At 36.9% G+C, this 26,542-nt stretch overlaps 1 protein-coding gene across 4 annotated transcripts in view; it reads left to right on the top strand.

Moving 5' to 3' along the window:
- The window catches only part of KCNQ5 (potassium voltage-gated channel subfamily Q member 5), a 655,428-nt gene that overhangs the window by 454,016 nt on the left and 174,870 nt on the right, over nucleotides 1-26,542 (top strand). For all 4 annotated transcript variants that reach the window (XM_004475978.5, XM_071218551.1, XM_004475979.5 and 1 more), the window contains one exon: nucleotides 16,283-16,409. In XM_004475978.5, the coding sequence (XP_004476035.1) occupies nucleotides 16,283-16,409 (127 nt within the window). The remainder of the gene's footprint in view (nucleotides 1-16,282; nucleotides 16,410-26,542) is intronic.

Genomic DNA, 26,542 nt, shown 5'->3' on the forward strand with positions numbered 1-26,542 from the left:
AAGACAAGTGAAAATAAGATATGACATATGAAAACCAAAGAATAAAGTGGTGAAATTAAATAATACATTTACAATAATATCATTGAAAGTGAATGGATTAACCTCCCCAATCAAAAGATTTAGGCTGACAGGCTGAATGAAAGAAACATGAACCATCCATATGCTACCTACAAGAGACTCACCTTAGAGCCAGGGATACAACCAGCTGAAAGTCAAAGGCTGGAAAAAGATACTCCACACAACAGTAACCAAAAAAGAACAGGGGTAGCTTTTATAATATCAGAAAAAACAGACATTAAATGTAAATAAGTTATAAGAGATACAGAAGGTGACTGTGTATTTATAAAAAGGACAGTCTGCCAGAAAGAAATAACAGTCATAAATTTCTATGCACCTAACTAGGGTGCCCCAAAATATATGAGGCAAACTCTGACAAAACCGAAGGGAGAAATAGACACCTCTACAATAATAGTTGGAGACTTCAACACAACACTCATATCATTATTATAGATAGAACAACCAGACAGTATATCAACAAGGAAACAGAGAACGTGAAGAATATGATAAAGGAGCTAAACTTAACAAACATATAGAGAAAGTTGCACCCAAACTCAGTGGGTTATACATTCTTCTCAAGTGGATCTTTTTCCAGGATAGACCACTTGCTAGGTCATAAGGTTTGTCTCAATAAATATAAAAAGATTAAAATTATACGAAGTACCCTCTCAGATTATAATGGATTGAAACTGGAAATCAACAATAGACAGGAAAGAGGTAATGTTGCAAATGTATGGGGGCTGAACAACACATTCCTAAATAATCAGTGAGTCAATGAAAAAATTGTAAGTGAAATTTTATTTATTGAGACGAATGAAAATGAGAACACAACTTAGCAAAACTTAGGGGATACAGCAAAGGCAGTCCTGAGAGGGAAATATATAACACTAAATAACTATATTTAAAATTTTAGAAAAAGAAAGAGCTAAAATCAAAAATCTAACTCAACAACTGAAAAACTAGAAAAAGAACAGCAAGCCATTCCCAAAGCAAGTAGAAAGAAATAATAAAGATTAGAGCAGAAATAAATGAAATTGAGAACAAAAAGACAATAGAGAAAATCAACAAAACCAAATGCTGGTTCTTTGAGAAGATGATTATAATTGACAAACCCCTAGCTACACTAACAAGAAAAAAAGAAAATAAGAAACCAGCAAGATGGAGGCAGAGTAAGGAGTTACTACATCAGCTCCTGCTACAGGGCAGTTAGTAATCACCCAGAGCTCTCTAAAGCACCTGTTTGGGCATTCCAGGAGACCTAAAGAGCATCCTGCAACATCTTTGAAGGAATGGAAGGAGGGGACTGCCCATCTGCATAGAAGATTCAGAAGTAGAGCACTCCATGCCACAGAGGCTGGTGCCCATCCTCTACTAGAGATACAATCCACCTTGGTAGCTATTCCACGGCTGGAATTGGAAGCTCCATTTCCCAAAAATGGGGGAGGAAGAGATGGTTGGGCACCAACTTCAGCTACTGATAAGTAAATTTGGTGGGCTAAAGTATAACTCTAAGAATAGCTAAAGTTTGAAACTGTCCAAGTCAGAAAGGCCAGTAGCTTAACTCCATGCCTGGTGCAAGGGGAGTAGGGCAGACTGAAAATCACAGTCCTGGTAGGGACTGGTTTCTTCCCATCCAGATCACATTGCAGCTCTACCTTAGGCCCCAGTCCCACCTCCAGCAGGGAGGAAGCTGCAGGGACCTGCGCCAGTCTATCCAGGAAAATACAGGCCATGCCACGGAGGCCAGTGATCATCCTACTCTGGTGGTGCAAGCAGCCTCAGGAGCTATTCTGAGACTGAAGCTGGAACTTCATTTCCCAAAAACAGGGAAGGAAGAGATGTTTGGCCACCAACCTCAGCTACTGATTAGAAAACTTGACTGGCTGAAGTATAAGAACAGCTAAAGTTTGAGCCTGTCCAAGTGTGAAAGAGGCTGGTAGCTGCAATTTTGACTCTGCCCCCAGCATGAGGGGAAGCCTGGCCCATTGAAAATCATGGTGACAGTAGAAGCCAGTTTCTTTCACCCAGATTGGCCTGCAGCCCTAGCCTAGACTTTGGCCCAACTCTAGCAGAGAAGAAGCTTGCAGGTCCTGCACCAGGCTATCCAGGTAACTGCATATACTTTAGGCTGGCACAGACTGAATAATCAGAAGTCTACTGGGGCAACTGCAGTTATCGTGGACCTGCACTGCATAGATTACTGCCCACACCTGCAACTCCATCCCTACCCCAGGCGGGGGAGAAAGGGACATGAAGCTTCATCAATCTCTCTGGGTAACTACAGTCTAGGTCTACATGGCTTGGATTGTACCACACAGCATTGCTATGTCCCTACCCACGGCAAAGGAGAAAGTTGGGAGAAGCTTCATTGGTCCCTGGGACAATGAAGGCAGCTTGAACCTTCACAGCTTGCAGCAACAACTACATCCATGGCTCCTACTACACCCAGCAATGGAGAAAGGGCAGGAAGCCCTAAACTAAAGAGAAAAACTGCACCCAGAATAAATACTCTAGTAAGCCTGGTGCCAAGGCACCAACAAAAAATTACAATCCACATGAAGAAACAGAAAGATATGACCCAATTTAAGGAACAAGATAAGCCTCCAGATGACATAAAGGAGTTGGGACAACTTATCATAGATGTTCAAACAAATCTCTTTAATAAATTCAATGAGATGGTAAAAGATATTAAGAATATTAAGAAGACATTGGATGAGCACAAAGAAGAATTTGAAAGCACACATAGAAGAATAGCAGATCTTATGGGAATGAAAGGTGCAATAAATGAAATTAAAAATACACTGGAATCATAGAATAGCAGATTTGAGAAGGCAGAAGAAAGAACTGGTGAGCTTGAAGAAATGGCCTCTTAAAATGAACATACAAAAGAACAGATGAAGAAAAGAATGGAAAAAATTGACAAGCTCTCAGGGAACTAAACAACAGCAAGGGATGTGCAAACATACATGTCATGGGTGTCCCAGAAAGAGAAGAGAAGGGAAAAGGAACAGAAGGAATATTTGAAGAAATAATGGTAGAAAATTTCCCAACACTATTGAAGGATGTAGATATCCATGTGCAAGAAGCACAACATACGCCCATTCGAAAAAAATCTGAATAGACCAATTCTAAGACACATACTTATCAGAATGTCAAATGCCAAAGACAGAGAATTCTGAGAGCAGCAGGAAAAAAGCAATGCATAACATATAAGGGATAACCAATAAGATTAAATGCCAATTTCTCATCAGAAACCATGGAGGTAAGAAGACAGTGGTATGATATATTTAAGATACTAAAAGAGAAACACTTTCAGCCAAGAATCTTATATCTGCCAAGATTATCTTTCAAAAATGCGTGTGAGTTTAGAATATTCACAGTTAAACAGAAACTGAGAGAGGTTGGAACCAAGTGACTGGCTTTGCAGGAAATACTAAAGGGTGTGCAACAGCCTGAAAAGAAAAGACAGGAGAGAGAGGCCTGGAATAGAGTCTAGAAATGAAGATTATATGAATAAAAATAACTGAGGGTGTCAAAAGAGAGGTGAGAATAAAATATGACAGATAAAACCCAAATATTCAGGAATAAATTTAACCAAAAATGTAAAGCATTTGTATTCAGAAAACTATACCTCATTGTTAAGAGAAATCAAAAAAGACCTAAATAATTGGAAGAACATTCCATGCTAAATATCATTAAGATGTCAATTCTACTAAATTGATATACAGTTTCAATGGAATCCTGATAAAAATTCCACCAGCATATTTTAAATAAATGGAAAAGATGATTATCAAATTTATTTGGAAGAATAAGGGGTCCTGAATAGCCAGAAACATCTTAAAATGGAAAAGCAAAGTTGGAGGACTCTCATTTCCAGACTTTAACTCATATTACCTAGCTACAGTGGTAAAAACAGCATGGAACTGGCATAAAGACAGACACATGGACCAATGGAACTGAATTAATGGTTCAGAAACAGACCCTCATATGTATGATCAAATGATTTTTGACTAGCCTGTCAAACTCACCCAGCTCAGGAAGAATAGTCCATTCAACAAATGGTGCTGAGAGAACTAGATTTCCATCCAAAAGAAGGAAAGAGGACCCCAATCTCACACCTTCTACAAAAGTTAACTCAAAATGATTAAAAAACCTAAATATAAAAGCAAGAACCATAAAGATTCTAGAAGAAAATGTAGGAAAATATCCTCAAGACCTATTGGTAGGTGTTGGATTCTTAAAGGAGATTAGAGGAGGACCGAGATGGCCTACTGATGTTTAATGTATGTAGAAGTTTTAATTAGCTTTACTGTAAAAGTGCAAAAATGTATGGAGATGGTAACACATTATAATGAGTATCACTGGTTTATAAATGGAGATGTGCTGAATATGGTAGTCCAGGGATGTAAATACCAATTGACAGTATCTAGAGAATAATCTAGGGACTGAAAAGCACAGTAAACCCAGAGGTAAATGAGAATTGTTGATGGTACAGATGCAAGAGTGTCCTTTGTGAGCTAGAGCAAATGTACATCACTATTGCAAGATGGTAGGAATGTGGACTGTGGTTAACAGTAAAATTGTAATATTCTTGCATCTATGACAAAGATGTACTATGTTGATAATGGGAGAGTATGGAAATGTGTGTCAAATATATGCTATGGATCTGGTAATAATTTGATGACATTATAATCTGTAACAAATATTCCATCATGGTGTAGTGTGTTGATAGAGTGGTGTTGTTTGGGAATTCTGTACATGTGCATGATGATTGTTTTGTAAGTTTATACTTCTGTCATAAAAATATATTTAAAAAATAATAATAGGGTTAGGGAAAAAATACACCAAATATAAGGACAATGATTAGTAGTAAGATTTGACAATATTCTTTCACAATTTGTAAAAAATATCTCACAGCATTGCAAAGTGTTTATGGAGGAGTTATGTATGGAACCTCTGTTTGATGTTAGGCATGTTTGCTTTGTAAGTTCACAACTTTTACTATATAGTTATTGTTTATGTATGTTAATGTATAAATGATATAATAATAATAGGGTGGGTTGGGATAAAAATACTTTGGTTAGTAGTAATATTTTGATGATGATCTTTAATCATTAGTTAAAAATGTTTAACAACAATGCAAGGTATTGGTGGTAGGGTGAATATGAGAACCCTGCATGATGTTATGTATGTTTGTTTTATAAGTTCACAACTATTAATATATACTTATTGCTTATGTATGTTCATGTATAAGTGATTTACTTCAATAAATTATTTAAATTTTTTTTTAAAAAGAGGGAAACAGATGTGGCTCAAGCAATTGGGCTCCCATCTACCATATAGGAGATGCAGGGTTCAATTCCTGAGGCCTCCTGGTGAAGGCAAGCTGGCCTACATGGTGAGCAGCCCATGCAGGAGTGCTGGCCTGCACAGGACTACTGGATGCACTCGGTGCAAGCCTGCATGGAGAGATGACACAGCAAGATGATGCAACAAAAAGAGACACAGAGGAGAGATAATAAGAGATGCAGCTGACCAGGGAGATGAAGTTGAGATTTAGGTTGAGTTTGAATGCCTCTCTTCCACTCCAGAAGGTCCCAGGATTGGTTCCTGGTGCCGCCTAAAGAGAAGACAAGCAGACACAAAAGAATACACAGACAATGGACACAGAGAACAAACAGTGAGCACAAAACAATGAAAGGGGGGGGATAAATAAATAAATCTTTTAAAAAAGGAAGAGAGAGAAAAGATAAAATCAGAAATGAAAGGGGTGAAGTTATAACTGACCCCACATAAATAAAAAGGATCCATAAGAGGGTATTATGAGAAACTGTGTGTCAACAAACTAGGCAACCTAGATGAAATGGACAAAATCCTAGAAATGCACAACCAACCTACATTGACTCTATGAGAAATACAAGAATTTAACAAATTTAAAGAGATTTAATCAGTCATCAAAAATCTCCCAACAAAGAAAAGTCTAGGAACAGATGGCTTCAGAGGTGAATTCTACCAAGCATTTTGAGAAAAATTAACACCAATCCTGTTTAACTCTTCCAAAAAATTGAAGAAGAGAGAAAATTACCCAACACATCTTATGAAGCCAACATCACCCTAATACCATAGCCAGATAAAGGCACTACAAGAAAAGAAAATTACAGACCAATCTCTAATGAACACGATGCAAAAATTTGAAACAAAATGTTTAGAAATAGAATCCAAAAGCATATCGAAAGAATTATGCATCTGGACCAAGTGGAATTTATTCCTGGTATGCAAGGGTGGTTCAAAATTTAAAAATCAATTAGCATTTTATGCCACATTAAGAAATTGAAGGAAGAAAACACATGATCATCTTGATTGATGCAGAAAAGGCATTTGACAAAATCCATGCAACCCCCAGATATTGATTCCTTTGAGGGCTAAAGAGACCCATGGGAGTTATGGTCATGGCCGATGGGGTTAACTACCAGGTCAGATGGCCCCTCTTTGGAAATGGTGTTTATGTGTGATGAATCTGGACTCAGATGGGATCTTCCTTCATAAGACTTTCACACTAATGTGCTGGAGGTGCAGTTAATGTTGGGGTTTAAGATATATTTAGGGGATTTGAATCTCTGGACTGACAATGTGATAGCCAGGTCCTGAGCCTCAACAGACTCCAGCACCTACAATCTGATTTATTGGACTTACCACACTCAGCTAAGATGGAGTTGAAGAAGGACAACCACCACACCATGGAGCCTAGAGTGATTACAACTGAAAGTGGGAGGATTGCATCCAGCATCCATGTGGAATCTGAGCCTCCTCTTGACATAGAGGTGCAATGGACACAACCAATCCAATGTCCACATAGAAGAGGTGGCATTGGATTGGGAAAAGTGGACATGGTGGACGATGGGTATGGGGAAAGGCAGGAAGAGATGAGAGGTGGAGGCGTCTTTGGGACATGGAGCTGCCCTGGATGGTGCTTCAGAGGCAATCACCGGACATTGTAAATCCTCACAGGGCCCACTGGATGGAATGGAGGAGAGTATGGGCCATGATGTGGACCATTGATTATGAGGTGCAGAGGTGCCCAAAGCTGTACTTACCAAATCCAATGGATGTGTCATGATGATGGGAATGAGTGTTGCTGGGGGGGGGGGAGAGGGGGGGTGGGGGGGTGGGGTTGAATGGGACCTCACATATATATTTTTAATGTAATATTATTACAAAGTCAATAAAAAAATAAAAATTAAAAAAAAATGGAAAAAAATTAAAAAAAAAAGAAGGAAATACCCACAATTTGATAAAAGGCATATATGAAAAACCTAGTCAATATTGTATGCTCTGGGGAAAAGTTGAAAGATTTCCCTCTAAGACCAGGAACAAGACAAGTATGCCCACTGTCACCATTTTTATTCAACATTGTACTAGAAGTTCTAGCTAGAGCAATTAGACAAGAAAATAAGTAAATACAAGGCATCCAATAGGAAAAGAGGAAGCAAAACTCTCACTATTCATAGCTGAGATGATCCTATATTTTGAAAGTTCTGAAATGTCTACCACAAAGCTACTTGAGCTAATAAATAAGTTCACCAAAGTGGCAAGATACATGAACAACACTCAAAAATCAGTAATATTTCTATATACTAGCATTGAACAATCTGAGGAGGAAATCAGGGGAAAAATTCCATTTCCAATAACAACAAAAAGACTCAATTTATATCAGATAAAATAGACTTTAAAATAAAGCTATTATTAGAGACAAGGAAGAACATTATATAGTAATAAAAGAAGCAAGCCACCAGGAAGAAATAACAATCATAAATAACTATATTCCTAACCAGAGTCCCCAAAGTACACAAGGTAAACACTGGCAAAAGTGAAGGGAGAAATAGATGTCTCTTCAATAAAATGTGGAGACTTCAATATACCACTTGCATCATTGGATAGACCATCTGGGCAGAGCATCAACAAAAAGACAGAGAACTTGAATACTATGATAAATGGACTCAACCTAATAGACATATATAGAATATTGTACCCCAAAACAGCAGGATATACATTCTTCTCAAATTCTCTTGGTACTTTCTCTAGAATAGACCATATATTATGTCACAAAAAAGATCTCAACAAAGTTTAAAAAGATTAAAATTATACAAGGCACTTTTTCTGATCATAATGGAATGAAGCTGGAAACCAATAAGAGGCAGGAAAAGTGAAAATTCATAAGTATATGGAGATTAAACAACATATTCTTAAATAAGAGTGAATCAAAGAAGAAAATGGGAAGGAAATCAGTAAATATCTTGAGATGAATTAAAATGGGAAATCAACATATCAAAGCCTATGGGATGCAGCAAAGGCAGTACTGAGGGGGAAATTTATAGACCTCAATACCTATATTAAAAAAGAAAAAATGGCTAAAATCCAAGAACTAAGTACACACCTGGAGAAACTGGGGAAAGAACAGCAAACTAATCCTAAAGCAAGTAAAAAGAAATAAATAACAACAGAGAGCAGAAGAGAAAAAAAATGGAATTGAGAATTAAAAAAAAAAACAACTAAACTAAAAGTAGGTTTTTTGAGAAGATCAACAAAATTCACAAACCCTTAGCAAGAAAAAAAAAAGAGAGAGAGAAGATGTAATAAAATAAAAAATGAGAGGGAGTCATTACTCTGACAGAAATAAAGGATCTTAAGAGGATACTATAAACAACTATATGGTCAACAACTAAACAATGTAGATGAAATGGAAAAATTCCTAGAAGCCCATGAACATCCTACACTGATCTCAGAAGAAATAGAAGACCACAACAAACCAATCACAAGAGATTGAAGCAGTCATCAAAAACCTCCCCAAAATGAAAAGCCCAGTACCAGATGGTTTCACAAGTAAATTCAACCTTTCATTCAAAGAAGATTTAATACCATTCTTGCTTAAACTGTTCCAGAAAATCGAACAGGAGGGAACACTACCAAATTCATCCTTCAATGCCAACATCATCTAATACAAAAGCCAGATAAAAATATCATGAAAAAGGAAAATGAAAGACCATTTTCCCTAATTAAGTCAGATGCAAAAATCCTCAGCAAAATACTACCATCGAATACAAAAGTACATTAAAAGAATTATTCATCATGATCAAGTGGGTTTTGTCCCAAGCTTGCAAGAGTGGTTTAACACAAGGAAATCCATCAGTTTTAATACACCAAATTAATAAATCAAAGAAGAAAAATTGCATGATCATTTTGATTAATGCAGAAAAGGAATTTGACAAATTATAGCACCTTTCTTGATGAAAACATCCCCAAAAGATAAGAAATAAAGGAAAATTTCTCAACACGATAAAGGCCTGTATCAGTTTGAGATTATTTATGAATTCCAAAAAGAGAGATTATGTTTATAAACTGATCTGTTTTCCTCTGGGCCTGACAACCTTTCAATTGTTATATTCACCTGTGATGTCTGATTAAATTATGTTATGATTAGGGCTTTGATTCAGCCACATCATTAGAGGTTGACTCAGCCTTGAGTCCACACCCCCTTGTGGACTGTATAAACGACACTCAATTAAGAACACCAAGAAGCAGATACGCAAAAAAAGACATGGCAGAGGAGAAAATGGGGTTTTGACACTGGAGCTCCAGGGAGAAAAGAGACATTTGCTTGATAATTTACAGCTGACCTTGTGAGGAGACCAGAGCAGCTGAGAAGCCCAAAAAGAAATGAGCCCCAGGAAGAGAGACAAGCCTTATGCCAGCCTAACTGAGATCAGAGGAAGCTGGACCCACAGAGCCTTAAGAAGGAAGAGGAAGGCTGAACCTTCACAGACATCACCCACCATCTTGGGTCAACATGTGGCAACAGACTTTGGGTGAAAATTAACTCTTATGGTACCTTGAGCTGGACTCTTTAGGGCTTCTACACCAAATAAATACCCTTTATAAAAGCCAACAGATTTCTGGTACTTAGCATCAGCACCCCTTTGGCTGTATAGTACAAGACCATATATGAAAAACCTTGTACTCAATGGTGAAAGACTGAAAGCTTTCCCATCAATATCAGAAATAAGACAAGGATGTTCACTGTCACCACTGTTGTTCAATATAGTGCTAGAGGTTCTAGTCAGAACAATTAGGCAAGAAAAAGAAATAAAAGTCATCCAAATTGGAAAGGAAGAAATAAAACTTTATTCACAGATGATATGCTCCTATACCTAGAAAGTCCTGAGAAATCTACAACAAAGCTGTTAGAGCTAATAAACAAGTTCAGCAGAGTAGTGAGATACAAAATTAAAATGCAAAAAAAAATCAATAGTGTTTCTATACACTAGTAATCTGAGGAGGATATCAGAAAAAAATTGCATTTACAATAGCAATCAGATATTTAGGGATAAACTTAACCAAGGGCGTGAAGGATCTATATTCAAAAACTACAACATATTGCAAAAAGAAATAAAAGGTGACTTAAGTAAATGGAAGGATATTCCAGTTTCATGGATTGGAAGAATAAATATTGTTAACCTGTCACTTCTACCCAAATTGATATACAGACTCAACATAATCCCAATAAAATTTCCAACAGCCTACTTTCCAGAAATGGAAAAACCAATTATCAATTTTATTTGGAAAGATAAGGGGCCTCAAATAGCCAAAGTTACCCTAAGAACAAAGTTAAAGGACTCTCACTTCCTGACTTTAAATCATTTTACCTAGCTAGCTAAAAACAGCATGGTACTGGCATAAAGACAGACATATAGACCAATGGAACCAAATTGAGTTTCAGAAGTAGAACCCCACATCTTTGGTCAAGTAATTTTTGTCAAAGCTGTCAAGGCCATCCAGTTCTGTCAGAACAGTCTATTCAACAAATAGTGCTAGGAGAACTGGATATCCATATCCAAAAAAGAAGAAGAGGACCCTTATCTTGCACCTTATACAAAAATTAACTCAAGATGGATCAAAGACCTAAATATAAAAGCTAGAACCGTAAAACTTCTAGAAAACTACATGAAACATCCTCAAGATCTAGTAGTAGGTAGTGATTTCTTAAACCTTATAGCCCAAGTATGAGCAATGAAAAACAAAAGGGTAAATGGGACCTCCTCAAAATTAAACACTTTTGTGTTTCAAAGGATTTTGTCAAGAAGGTGAAAAGGCAGCCTACTCAATGGGAGAAAATTTTTGGAAACCACATCCCAGATAAGCATTTGATTTCCATATTACGTAAAGAGATCATTCAACTCAATGATAGGCAAGCAATCCATTTTAAAAAGGCAAGCAAAAATGAGCAAAGGCCTTAAATAGACATTTTTCCAAAGAGGAAATACAAATGGCCAAAAAGCACATTAAAATATGTTCAACATCACTAGCTATTAGGGAAATGCAGATCAAAGTACAATGTGGTATAATTTCACACTTTATGGAATGGTCATCATTAAAAAAAAAAACAGAAAACTGCAAGTGCTGGAGAGGGTGTGGAGAAATAGGAACACTTTCACTATCGATGTCATGAAAAAGAGTGCTGCCTCTTTGGAAGACAGTTTTTTGGTTCCTCAGGAAGCTAAATATAGAACTGCTATATGACCCAACAGTCCCTCTGCTAGGAATACATTCAGAAGATGTGAAAACAGGGATGTGAACTGACATTTGCATACCAGTGTTCATAGTAGCATTATTCACAATTGCCAAGAGATGAAAACAACCCAAGTGTCCATCAGCCAATGGATGGATAGACAAAATGTGGTATATACATATGATGGAATACCATGTTACAGGAAGTAATTAAATTAGATTCATATGACAACATGGATGAACCTTGAGGACATTATATTGAGTGAAATAAGCCAAATACGAAAGGATAAATATTGTATGGTCTCACTATTATGAACTAAATATGATGAGTAAATGCTTGGAGTTAATATCTAGAGTTTAGATTACTGAGAGATAAGGTGAGGGCTGAGAAGGGATACTAATGCTTAATATATTTAGAATATTTAGTTAGATTGATTGTGAATGTGTAGAAATGGATAGAATTGATGGTAACATTATATTGAGTATAACACTGCTGATTTATAAACATGATTATGGTGAAAGGGGAAGTCTATGAACATGTGTCAATTGAAAGAAAGCTGGAGAGTAATATAGGGAGTGTATAGCATAGTGAACTAGAACAAATGTATGTCACTATTACAAGGTGTAAAGAATATGATGACACTCAGAGAAAATACAATTAATATAACTTATAGGCTCTGGTTAACAGCAATATTGTAATGTTCTTGCATTGGTGGCAATAGTCAATAATAGGGGGTGTGAGATTTTTTTCTATTGGAGTAAGGAAAATGTTCTAAAATTGAGGCGATGACAGCACAACTCTGTTGAAACAGAGTTGTGAGTATTCTTTAGTATACTGAGAGTATACTTTAGACAGAGTGAACAAGGCATGGGACTGTATAACATGATGAACCATATGGTAGATAATGGACTGTGGTTAACAGTACCAATAAGAGTGTTCTCTCATGAACTATGATAAATGTGCAATACTAATACATGGTGTTAATACACTAATAAGATGGGTTATGGAAATAAATACACTAAATGTAAGCTTTGAAAATATTAACTATGATTAGCAGTAATATTTTCATGATGTTCTTTCATAATTTTTAACAAATGTTTCACAACAAGGCAAGGTGGTAGTGGTGGAGTGATGAATGAAAATTCTGTCCGTTATACATGATTGTTTTGTAAGCTCACAACTTCTCTAATATTAGGTTGGTGCAAAAGGAATTGCAGTATTGGACCATGAATTTTAAATCATTATAACTAGGCTTAAACACTTCTTTATTAATCAAAATAGGAACCATTAGTATCAACATTTTTGCCAAAGAAAAATAAGTTTGTTTATTCTTGTAGCATAAAAATCCATGCTTCAGGATTCAACAAACTCTTGGAAAGCATTTTCTGCATCCTGCTGGTTGTGGAAGTGTTTTCCCTGCAAAAAGTTGTCAAGATACTTGAAGTGGTATTCGTTTGGTGAGAGGTCGGGTGAATATGGTGGATGAGGCAAAACTTTGTAGTCCAATTCGTTCAACTTTTGAAGCATTGTTGTGTGATGTGCAGTCAGGCATTGTCGTAGAGAAGAATTGGGTCCTTTCTGCTGACCAGTGCCGGCTGCAGGCATTGCAATTTTTGGTGCATCTCATTGATGTACTGAGCGTACTTCTTAGATAAAATGGTTTCACCAGAATTCAGAAAGCTGTAGTGGATCAGCCCAGCAGCAGACCACCAAATAGTGACCATGACTTTTTTTGGTGAAAGTTTAGCTTTGGAAAGTGCTTTGGAGCTTCTTCTCGGTCCAACCACTGAGCCAGTCATCACCAGTTATCCTATAAAACCCACTTCTCATTGCACATCACAATCCAATGGAGAAATGGTTCATTGTTGTTGCAGAGAGTAAGAGAAGATGACACATCAAAACAACAATTTTTTAAATTTTCATTCCGCTCATGAGGCACCCACTTACTGAGCTTATTCACCTTTCCAATTTGCCTCAAATGCCAACAAATCATAGAATGGTCGATGTTGAGTTCTTTGGCAGCTTCTCATGTAGTTGTAAGAGGATCAGCTTCCATGATTGTTCTCTATTGGTCCTTGTCAACTTCTGATGACTACCCACTATGCTCTTCATCTTCAAGTCTCCTTTGCAGAACTTCTTGAACCACCATTGCACTGTATGTTTGTTAGCAGTTTGGGACCACATGTGTTATTGATGTTGCAAGTTGTCTTCTCTGCTTTCCAACCCATTTTTAATTCAAATAAGAAAACTGCTCATATTTGCTTTTTGTCTAACATCATTTCCATAGTCTAAAATAAATATAAAATAAACAGCAAGTAGTAAGTCATTAGCCAAAAAACATGAAAGCAAGAAATGCACGTTAAAATGATGTATAACATAACCACATTCATTTAAGAATGTATTCCAGTTTCAAACATCAAATTTCAACAGTACAAAGCCTCAAATACTTTTGCACCAACTAAATAAAAATATATTTAAAAAGGAGGACCCTCTACCTCACATCATATACAAAAATCAATTCAAAATGGATCAAAGACCTAAATATAAGAACTAGGTCTATCAAACTTCTAAAAGAAAATGTAGAGAAGCATCTTCAGGACCTTATGTTAGTCAATGTTTTTGTAGACTTTATACCCAAAGCACCAGCAACAAAAAAAAAAAAATAGACAGACGGCACCTCATCAAAATCAAACACTTTTTTACTCATAAGACTTTATAACAAAAGTAAAAAGAAAACCTATACAATGGGACAAAATATTTGGAAACCACATAGCCAATAGAGGATTAATATCTAATATGTATAAAGAAATCCTTCAACTTAACAACAAAAGGAAAAACAACCCAATTTAAAAATGGATGAAAGACTCGAACAGACATCTCTCCAAAGAAGATATACAAATGACTAGAAAGCACATGAAAAGATGTTCATCATCAGGGAAATGCAAATCAAAACCACATTGACATACCATTTCTCACCCATTAGAATGGCTGCTTTAAAAAAAAAAAAGAAGGAAAATAACAAATGTTGGAGAGGATGTGGAGAAATAGGAATATTCATTCATTGCTGGTAGCAATGTAAAATGGTGCAGCCACTATGGAAAATAGTTTGGCAGTTCCTCAGAAAGCCAAGTAAAGAACTACCATATAACCTGGCAATCCCACTACTAAGAACATACCCAAAAGAATGTAAAGCAGGGACTTGAACAGATATTTGCCCACACTGGTGTTCATAGCAGCATTATTCACAGTTTCTAAAAGATGAAAGCAACCCACATGTCCATCAACTGGTGAATGAGTAAACAAAATGTGGTATACACATACAATGGAATATTATTCAGCCATGAAAAGGAATCAAGTCCTGATGCATGTGACAACATGGATGATGAACCTTGTGGGCGTTGTGTTATGTGAAATAAGCCAGGCACAAAAGGACAAATATTGTATGATCTCACTGATATGAAATGAGTAGAATAAGCCAACTCATAAAGTGAGAATCTAGAATAGAGGTTCCCAGGGAATAGGGTAGGGATAGGGAATGGGAAGTTAAGGCTTAAAATATATAGGGTTCCTATTTGATATGATGGAAATGTTTTGGTAGGGGATGGTGCTGATGGTACCATAACATTGTGAATGCAATTAAAGGCATATATATATATATATGATTAAAAGGGGAAATGTTAGATTGTGTATATGGTAATAGAATACATTTTTTTAAATCTGTGGAACTATATTATACACACAATGAACCCTAAGTTAAAAAAAACAAAAAAAAATACTAGAGAGGGAATTATTTCTGAGAGGAAATCCAATTTTTATAAACTCTGTGCCTGTCTCCATAAAGACAGCTAGGTGAATATGCTAAGCTTGCCCCAGAGATGCTTTCTTCTTACAAATTCCATTTGGTTTTTCATTCTATGACTGACTGCTTAATGAACCACTTTAGTTGGCCTTTCCCAGGGTTAACTCACAACTCTACCTAAATAATTTCAAAGTCATTTTACCAGAGCAGATGTTGTTTTCTAGGCAGCTCTCACCAAAAGGGCAGCATAATAATTAACAAGCTTCAGATCATGAGGATTCACAGTTTCATTGTAACAAAGGGGAACATACTACACACATGGTAATGCTTTTGAAACCTGCTATTTTATATGAAGATTTTAACATCGTAACAAAAGAACTCAGAAACTTCTAAATATTTACTTCTCTGAGAGTAACTCTTACGCGCTTAGGGATTGTCACTCCTTGTAGCAAAATGAAGCTCTGTTCTCTGTAAAACTTGCCATTATTTTTCAAGGCTCACTCTTTCATTTCAGACATTTCACATGCTACCAAATAGCTAACCTCAGCTATACTATATATTCCAGACAAGATAAATGGGTTAGTCAGCCTGTACATTCAGTCTTGAAACTGAGTCCTAAATTTGCAAAGTGTTAGATGCTTGAAAACAACAGCATTCCATGATAGGAAATGATCCAGACTGCAAGAATTTCTGATATTCTCCAGGTTTAGTTTGATTTGGAGAAGAGGAGCTCGTCTTAACTTTAGACATTAACATCCAGACATCCAGACAAAGTGCCCAAATGTCCAGAAATATCCATAGATCTTCTTGCTGTGATTTACTCCATAATGCTACCCTCTGAAGTGTCTCATTTGATATCTTAGGAGTTCGTGATGATTGTCGTCTTTGGTCTGGAGTTCATCATTCGAATCTGGTCTGCAGGTTGCTGCTGTCGGTATAGAGGATGGCAGGGAAGATTGAGGTTTGCCCGAAAGCCCTTTTGTGTTATAGGTGAGTATCAAAGTCCCAGGACAGACCTGGATTTACTACACCACATCCTTGTTTTCTGTCTTCTATATTGAGATATTTGATTAACATAAAAAATTAACACTCATTGAGTACTGACCTTAAGCCAGACAATTTTTTATTTCAAAAGTACTGACTCATTTAATCTTCACCATAATTCTGTGAGGTAAGAATTTTTATTATCCCCACTTGCAAATGAGGAAACTGAGACAAAAGAGGTGAAGTTGGTAAAAGTCATACATGTAATAATGAAGTGGAGCTGGGATTTGAACTCCAGTAATCTGGCTCTAGAACATTCACTTGTATCAATTAAGTAACACTGAAATACATGGCTCTTTTATGTTGCCCTGAATTAGGAAAGCATTACTTTCAGAAGTATAAAAACCCATTTTGCTCTATGATATGATACCCAGTTGTACTCTTGATTAGCTAGAATAGATAGCAGTGTATTAGTCTCAGTATCATACATCAGTTAGCATGTTTCAATAATTATTACGTGTGGTTTCCTTTATCCACTAATAACTTTGGACCTGATAAAATGTTCTGCACTCTGAAATATGAGTCTCCCCCCTATATCCCCCATAGCACACATCTGTCCCTCCTACCTGCTATGGTTTCAGAGAGACTCCGTTCACTTGGATGCCAGCTTGAAACGGCACTTCTTAATGAAGACACCATACAGCATCCTGGGGTTAAGATCTGGTATCTCCTGGTAATATATTTTAAAGCACATCATAAAATTGAAAATCCTATATTAAAAAGTTAAAATTAGTATTATTATTAGTTAGCTAAATTTGAGTCTCTTGATTTTTTTTTCCTTCTCAGTTCTTAGCAGCCATTAAAGCCCCAAATGCTCTAAGTTCTTAGTGAAGCTTTGCTTATTTCACCTTTTTCTAAGCTGAGAATGGAGGTCTTATAATTTATAAGGTAATTTAGGCTGTCTTTTTAGTCTATAACAGGTTTTTCCTTTGTTCAGGAGTCAGGAATTGTTGATTGGTCCTCTTATTTTCCACCTTAATCCCGTTCCCTCTGGGTGGGGAGAGTGGTTTAAGGAGGAACTGGAGAGCCTCTCCATACTTGAGCACTGTTAAGAGAGTCCTTTTTTCTGTATTTCCTAAGTAGGGAGTACACAGTCCTGTCTCCTCTATTGAGGTATTTGATTAACATCCAATGGAATGGAAGAATTGGGGGCTCACCACGCTCCCCCTGCCACAAGGTAGCTTCGTAGCTACCTTCAAGACTTCAAGAGTCACCGTTCGTTCAACAAAAATTTATGGGGATTTGACTGTGTGTGAGGCACTGGATTCACCATAGTGACCAGAGTGATTAATTCTATCTTAAACTACCTTGTCTGACCTTCACTAATGCAATCTATTTGTCTAGATGCCTCTCTTCACCAAGAATAGGCCTTAGTTCCTTTTGGAAGCCATTATGCTGAGGTACAGAACAAGTGCTAAACTCCCAGCTGGCAGGGCCGTCCAGACTCAAGGCATATCGGTGAAGGCATTTGATTTTCTTCTGATTCCCCTGCCCAAGCAACATTGTGAAGGACTGTAACTTGATATGAGACCACTGCCCAACAAGTATTTTCTGTCCCACAAAGGACCCAAACAATATTCACAAGGCCAAGATTCACTTATATTCAGGATAAGGTTGGTTCACAGATGACTGCAGAAATGTTCCATTCCAGATTTTAAAGCCATTTAAAAATTGGTTTTGTTCTGATTCCAGAAGCAATGCCAATATAGTCCTGGCCTCTAACCTAAAAAGAAAGTTCTTTTCCAGGTGCCTGCTGCCTTTTGACAACTGTTTTCAGCTGCCTATACATCAGCTGGTCTTGGTGCTTTCATCTTCTTCTTCCTGTCTCATTTCCTTGCAGGGCTTGATAATAATGACACGTGAATCTAAAAATGATGTGATGTGATACTTTTACTGCCTTTAGACTATCGATAGTGTCCTTGCAAATATATTACATGGTTTAGGTATAATTGCAATTTGCCTAACTGTAAAAACCTTCTCTTCATTTGGATATTTACCTCTAGTAAATTGATTTCTTTGGAAGAAAATTTCATGGATAATTATATAGTGAATTGCCATTAAAGCAAGTACAAGATTAGTAATTAAATTTAGGACAACCATTTACTATTTTTCAGTCTTTTATTTAATGAACTTATAACAGTTTGAACCATGGACCAGTTGAACTGATGTTAACAATGAATCATGTTCAAATGTGGCTTTTCACTATGAGAGCAGTAAAATTTAATCTGTACAGAGGAGCCAAACATCACTTGACTGAAGGCAGCAGGCTACACCAGATGACTTCTAGGCCTGTTTAAGAGGTTCACGGAAATGATTGATGTCACAGGTACAATGATAGAGTGCAATGTAAAGTGAACCCTGTAATTCCTTTGTTCAACCTAATTTACTGCGGCAAAATGAAAAAAGGAATAGCATCACTCACATCAGTCCATGATCATTCTTCTGAGTGGGAGTTTGGAAATGTACCTAAGACCTCGCAAGGCTCTGTGAATGTATAAGATATGATCGATCTGAACATGCCAAATATACACACAAATGTTTTTACAAGCCTTGAGCATTCAGCAAAAAAATATACAGAAGACTGCAGTAGCTGTTAAACCTGCCAACATTATTCTCTCTGATGGTAACAGATTGCTGCTACTACAGTGGTCAGCTAGTGAACCTCATATATAGTTGGGTCCTATTGACCAATTAATAGTATTTGGACACATTTTGATAGAGGACCCAAGAGCAAATTCACAAGGACCTTAGGACCTCCCCTCCTGAACTGCCCCCCTTCTTTACCCCTGAATGCTAGCCAGAACCAGGAGCTTTCAAAAACCCATTGATTTAATAACTCATAAAATCACTGTGACTTGTATTTGAAAAACATATTTTAAATAAGTATAGCCTAAGGGAAGAATGAATCTGTTTAATTTCTTTATTAGATGCTTCTTTTCATTATTATATAACATATCTCTGCTTGATTTGGGGAGTTGCTTTAAAATTGGTATGGCCTTGTTTTGAGATACAAAAATCTCTTCCTTATACATATGTGTTCCAGTTACATCTCTCCCTTAAGACTGTAGTAATAACATTTCCACAGCTGTAGGCAATAATCATTGTATTACCAACATGGAGAGTCGAGCATGTCTTGGGATGACTACCTGCTCTGCCCTTCCTCTGCCTGGGCTGCCCGCCTGGCTGCACTGCCGGTGCTCTGTGATTCTCTGCATTCAAACACAGATCATTCACCCCAGTGACCTCGGTATTGAGAACGTGTGAAATAATCTCAACAACTGATTTCATAGGCATTCCTTTTTCTAGCTTTCATTAATGGTCTATCCAAAAATTCCACATAGTACCAAAGGCTGGTACTTAGATTGCAATAATGAGCCTGATGTGTCAGGAAGCCATCAAATACTTCAAACGGCGGGATTTTTTTGATTGCTTGGTAACTCCTTCTAAACACAATTGTAACAGGACCATACTTTATTTTTTTTAAGATTTATTTTATTTATTCCCCGCCCCCCATTCCCCATTGTTTGCACTCACTGTCTGCTCACTGTGTCTGTTCATTGTGTGCTCTATGTGATTGCTTGTCTTCTTTTCAGGAGGCACTGGAAACTGAACCCAGGACCTCCCATACAGGAGGGAAGAACCCAATCTCTTGAACCACCTCTACTCCCTGCTTGTTGTGTCTCTCATTGTGTTTCCTCGATGTATCATCTTTTTGTGTCATCTTGTTGCGTCAGCTCGCCGTGCCATCCTGTCACATCAGCTTCCTGTCTTGCTCAACTTCTTTAGGACAGGATCTGAACCTGAGACCTTCCATGTGGTAGGCAGGCACCCAACTGCTTGAGTCACATCTGCTTCCCAGGGCCATACTTTTTAGTCTTGCAATGAGTAACAGAGAAGTAGGAAGTACCATCCTGATATTAATCTTGGGTCTGTATTTTGTGCAAAATATAAATTGATTTCTTATCAATACTTTAACAGTTTTCCTTCAATGTAATATTTCTACAGGAGAAATAGGAGGCAAACCTCAGCCCTATGAATTGAGCATATCTACTTTTGACATGAGATAACAGTCTCTCAGAAAAATGCCAACAAATATATTTTTTATGAGAGAAAAAATATAACCAGTTTTTTTTTTCTTTCTTGAGTTACAGGCGGCCAGAGATTGAACCCAACACCTTGTATGTGGGAAGCCAGTGTTCAACCACTGAACCATATTGGTTCCCCTGAGTTGGCTTTTTGTTTGTTTTTTGTTGTTGTTGTTTTTTTAAAAGGCACCAAGAACCGAACCTAGGACCTCCCATGTGGAAGGTGGGCATTCAGCTGCTTGAGCCACTTCTGTTCCCTATAACCAGTTTCTTACTTGGCTAAAATAAAATTGAAACTTTTATTAAAATCAGCCACATGGCTGAGGCAACTCTAATATATCTGTGAGCTCATCTTTTAAAAAGGCAACTTACAATGCTAATGTGTTCAATAGTTAGATCAGAAACTCCCAGAACTGCCATGGACTTCTGAAATAATGACTTGAGACATCATTTTTCTGCTTCTCTGCCTTCTCTATTTTTCATTCTAAGAGATGTGCCCTCTCTCAAATTATGTCAACTTCTACATCTTCTAATTGCTTTTCTCCTGTAGTAAAATAATATTTTATCAGGTTGTTTCCTATTAACCATATACTCTTGGGCTACTTCTCTCTACTTCTGTGTCCACATTCCTTCTGTTCTTATAGATTCTTTCCATATGGATCATCTGAGGAAAATTAAACCCTGTGCAATTGATCGATCACAGAACATTAAAGCCATTTCAGTTCCTTTAATAAATAATAATGAACTGATATCTACTATATGCTAGGTACTGCTTTAAGCACTTGATAAATATTATCTTATTTAGTCCTACATAAGTACTATAATATTCCATTTTATAGTTGAGGGAGTAAGATGGAATTTAAGAAATTTGCCCAAGGTTAGAAAGATGGTAGGTGAAAGAACTGGGATTTACCACTAGGTGATTTCATGCTAGAAAAATATATCTACCTGACTATGAAAAAATTGCCATCATTGTTTATTACTAATAGTGTATTAAAATTAAATGTAACTGAACTTTGTCCATTGCCATCAACTTATAAACAAAGAATGCAATATGTTTGTGTTCATCATTAGTAATTGAAGATATTTGAATAAGCCAAACCTTACAGAACAAGTTTAATTGCAGAATCAGCCTTAATTATACTCTCCTGAATCAGGTTACCTATTGCTGTTCTCTAATCTATAGGAGAAATTGAGCTCAAGAACAGATTTACTTGCCTTTTATAAAATTGGATACATCTTGAACAATGTTATCAAGTTCCCTGGTGTCCCAACTGAAAGTTTCTCCTTTCTATTGATAAACATTCTTAGGTAATTATTGACCTGGTACACAAATTTGAACTTATGAAGAATTTTGATTAGCTGGTATATTAGTCAGTCAAAGGGGTGCTGATGCAAAATACCGCAAATCCGCTGGGCGTTATAAAGGGTATTTGTTTGGGGTAGGAGCTTACAGATACCAGGACATAAAGCATAAGTTACTTCTCTCACCAAAGTCTATTTGGAGCAAGATGGCTGCCGACGTCTTCGAGGGTTCAGACTTCCTGGGTTCCTACATTCCTGGGGCTTTCTTTTCTCTGGGTTTAAGGTTCCTTTCTTCCAGGGGCTTGCTTCTCTTTCCTCTGCATGCTGACTTCCCGGGGCTCCAGTTTAAGTCTTCAACATCAAACTCCAACATCAGTAAAGCCCCACATCAAAAGCTCCAACTCTGTCCTTTGCCATGCCTTTTATTTGTGAGTCCCCACCCACCAAGGGGTGGAGACTCAATTCCTTAATGGCGTGACCCAATTAAAGCCCTAATCCTAACTCAATCATGCCCAATAATAGAGCAGATTACGAACATAATCCAATATCTATTTTTAGAATTCATAACTATGTCAAACTGCTACAGCTGATATCACTTGACCATATAGAGAATGCCCTTAGAAGGAAGTGAATAACTAAAGAGTATTTCTCATTCTTTCTATAAAATTTCAGTAGAGCATACTGATATATTGGACCAATATTCTGCATTATTGTGTATTATGTAAAGATATTCATTCATAGATAGAGGAATTATTTTTACCAAACACAACCCTCCTGGTAGAGACTAAGAAGTATACCATAAAACATCAACAAACCAGTGTGCTGATTGCTATGATAAGAGATATATTTGGGGACGTTGATGCAGGCTTCCCAGGGGATGTTACACTTGAGCTTCCTTGAAGAGTGAGTAAGAATTAGTCAGTCATAGTGAGATGGAAAGATGAGGAGAGGCAGGGTATTCCAGGCAGAGAGGGCAATATATGGAGAGGCTTGGAGGCAAGAGAAGTCATGGTTTACTAAGTAATCTGCAAGTGTTTGAAGGTAGCTGGAGGGGAATGGCTAAGAATTGAAGCTATAAGGAAAGGCAGGGATCAGATCAGAAGAGGTCTTGCAAGTGATGCAAGAAGATTGGAATATTTTATTAATACATTAGTGTGGTACCTTTGTTACAGTTGATGAAGTAATATTACTCTAAGTATACTATTAACTCTAATCTATAGTTTACATTGGGGTTCACTATATTATACAGTCCTATGGTTTTTGTTTTTTAACCTTTATTCTGGTGACATATATACAACCTTAAATTCCCCCTTTTAACCATGTAGGATATTGAACTATGATAAATCATTGAGAATTTAATCTGGAAAGTGATCTATTTAGGTTTGTCTTTTATAGAGGTTACTGGCACAGCAGTGTGAACATTGGCTTAGAGAAAGGCAAACCTGGAAGGAAGTAAACTAGTTAGAGTGGTACAGAGCAAAGGTGATGGAGGTAGTAGACATAGAAAGAATGTTACAGGTGTTTTTGTAGATTTTTTTGAGTGATTAGATGAGGCAAAGAAATGAAAGATCAGTCCCAAGTTTTGAGCTTAGTTATCCAAAAAACATTTATACGATATCCATCATGTCCAAGTGTGTTTGCTTGTGCTGAGAAGGCTCTTTTGCACCAAATGGACAAGATCCTCCTTGTTATAGAACTAACATTCCAGTGGACAAAGACAATACACAAACATATTTTTAAAAAACAAGAAAATTTCTACTATAAGTGCAATGAGGAAGGTCAAACAGAGAGGTGCAGACTTAGATTGGATGGTCAGAGAGAGTGTTTCTAAGGAGTAGACACTGAAGTTGATATGAATATAAAAAAGGAGCAAGCCATGAAAATGATTTAGGCACAGATCTTTCCAGGCCAGGGGAAGAGTAATCGCAAAGATTGTTGAGATGTGATAAGTTTGACTCCTATGAGAAAGAGACATAGGGTCGCTGTGACTGGAATTCATTGAGCAGTGGAGAGAGTAGGAGGTGATGGAGGAAGGCTAAGTTCCACTCTGAAGGCTTATAGTCCATGAGAGGGCATACATTTACCCTGATACATGGCAGCTTTCAGAGATGGGCCACCTGGTGAAGGTCCAGTTGGTTACTGGCAGGCCTGAATATTTGCTTTAAAAAAACAACAATTTGATGAGGCTAAAGTATGGCTTTATAAGGCCATGGGTTTTTTAGTCATCTATGCCTGTTTGAACTTTATATTAGCAGTAAACAAATTATTAACCACTCAGAAGAATATAAAATTATTCCAACTTCCACATATATATATTTCTGCCCTTAGAAACATAAATTTTTAAAACTAAAAAGAAAATGCACTGAAATTAGAAATGTGATGGAAACTCTTTTCAGTTCTATTGGTAACTATCACCAGTAAGCAATTCCCAAAAGCCTTCTTACCAAAGAACTCTGTTCCCATACTCTTACTCATGATGGCTGCAATGAGGATTTATTTCATTAAAGGTTATTTATTTCCTTTGAGAAATAGTTCCATTTTGCCTTGAGGCATTATCTGAAGACTTATGATCAATAAGGAACATTAAACTGTCACTATGGGGTAAATTTTCAAAGTGGTGCTTGGAATTTGCCAGTATGGGTCCCATTAACTTCAGTGGAAGTCCTGCAGTTAAACCACTGCACATTGCTTTGGAAATGTTCTACAGTACATCCTGGTAGTGCTTTTTTAAAAAATTTTCAATAAATACCACAGAGCGACTCAGTGCACAGCTGATTGCAGTATTTAAGAACGTGGATAATGTACTGTGCAGTAGGAGGCTTTTAAAATTAGATTTTAAAGCTTCCTTCCCATTAAGAGTCACAACAACAATATAAATACATCTTTAATTCTTCAAAGAGTACCTTTCTATAAAGGAATTTGGATCTCATTTAGAATACAGAGCTCATAAAGCAGCACGATGCCCCTCTGAGACATTATCTCACTCTGTCAACAGAAAAACTGAAGCCCCATGAGGTGGGGTGCTTTGTCCTCAACCCATAAGTCAGCAGCAAAGCTAGGAATAGAATGCCAGCCTCCCAATAGCTCACTGCTCTAAAGCACTGCCTCTTGTTAGAGTCAAATTTAATTATAGTATAATCCATTTAATCTTCATGAGGGAGATAGGAAGAAATGAATTTATTAACAAGTGGTGGGGAGACCATGTTAGGTAAATGAACAACTTTCTTCTCAGGATCCAGATTTTTAATGTGTTCTAGATGGTGTCTGATGCCATGATAGAGATTATCCTAATTCTGCTGTCTACAATTGGTTAAACATTCTTGATTTTTCTCACTTTGAAACATAAAGTTTCCAATCGAAAGAACTGCAGAACCATCTTTTTCAGATCAAGAATAGAACTTGCTAATTAAAAAAAAAAACTATGAGAGAAAAAAGTACAGATCCCCTCGACATCCCTTCAGAGATGAAAAAATTAAAGAACCATCCTGGGTGAAATGCTCAGTTTACAGCCTTCCCTGAAACAAAAGATGAGTTTGCTTCATTTTTTGGCTTTTCCTTACTTTTCTACTAACTCCCAGGGGCTGTTTATATGCTAATTTGTCCATTGGCTATCTCATACATATATATTAGAGAAGGTACCAGGATTTAAGAACTCTATTTAGGTAAGAAATCTTCTTTTGACATTGAGAATAATAGGACGTCAGGAGTTAGGCTACCTGGTTTTACAACATCAACAGAAATACATTTGATAGTTTGAATTGTAAGCCATACTAACATACTATCTCATATAACCCCCTATAACAATCTTCTTGAAGTTGGAAGAGGTTATGATCCTCATTTAATAAATTACAAACTGAGACTTTGATTAAGGGTCTTGTCAAGGGTCAGACAGCATATAAACAAAAGAGCTAGAACACAAAAAAAGAGGTTTGTTCACTGTAAGTCCCTAGTTCTTTCCACAATACCACATTGTCTCCCCTATACCATTATGAGTGGCACAGGAACAAATTAATAAGCTGTACAGTGAGGTTTGATTCCTATCCCCCAGCCCTTATCCCAGCAGGAAACATTTAATGTGTAGTCTACAATAAAACAGATATCAGTATCATAAAAGGTACAATTCCTTTTCCAAAGAATCCTCTTTCTTACCCACTGATCTAAGGTATGACTTATTTTTTAGCTTTTTGTTTTGAAACAACTTTAGACTTATTTAGAAGTTTCAAAAACAGTACAGAGTGTATATATGTACCCTTCATCCAGCTTCCCCCAATGATAACCTCTTACATAGCCATCATGAGATTATCAAAACTAGGAAAGTGACATTGATGCAATACTCTTAACTAAACTACAGACTTCATTTGGATTTCACCAGTTTTTACATTCACTCAATTGTGTTATATAAACTTCTATGAAATTGTACTGCATGTATAGGTTTCATTTACCCACCATCATGGCAGGACACAATACTGTTCCATCACCTCAAAGAAACTTCCTCATATTATCCCCTTTAGCATCTTCCCCCATGATCTTAACACTTGGGAACCAGAAATCTCCATAACTTGTCATTTTGAGAATGTTAAATAAATGGAATCATACAGTAGCTAACCTTTGGAGATTGGCTTTTTGTCACTCAGCATCAGACTCTTGAGATCCATCCAAGTCGTTGTGTATCAAATAGTTCATTCCTTT

The sequence above is a fragment of the Dasypus novemcinctus genome, chromosome 11, assembly GCF_030445035.2.
Source record: "Dasypus novemcinctus isolate mDasNov1 chromosome 11, mDasNov1.1.hap2, whole genome shotgun sequence".
NCBI lineage: Eukaryota > Metazoa > Chordata > Mammalia > Cingulata > Dasypodidae > Dasypus > Dasypus novemcinctus.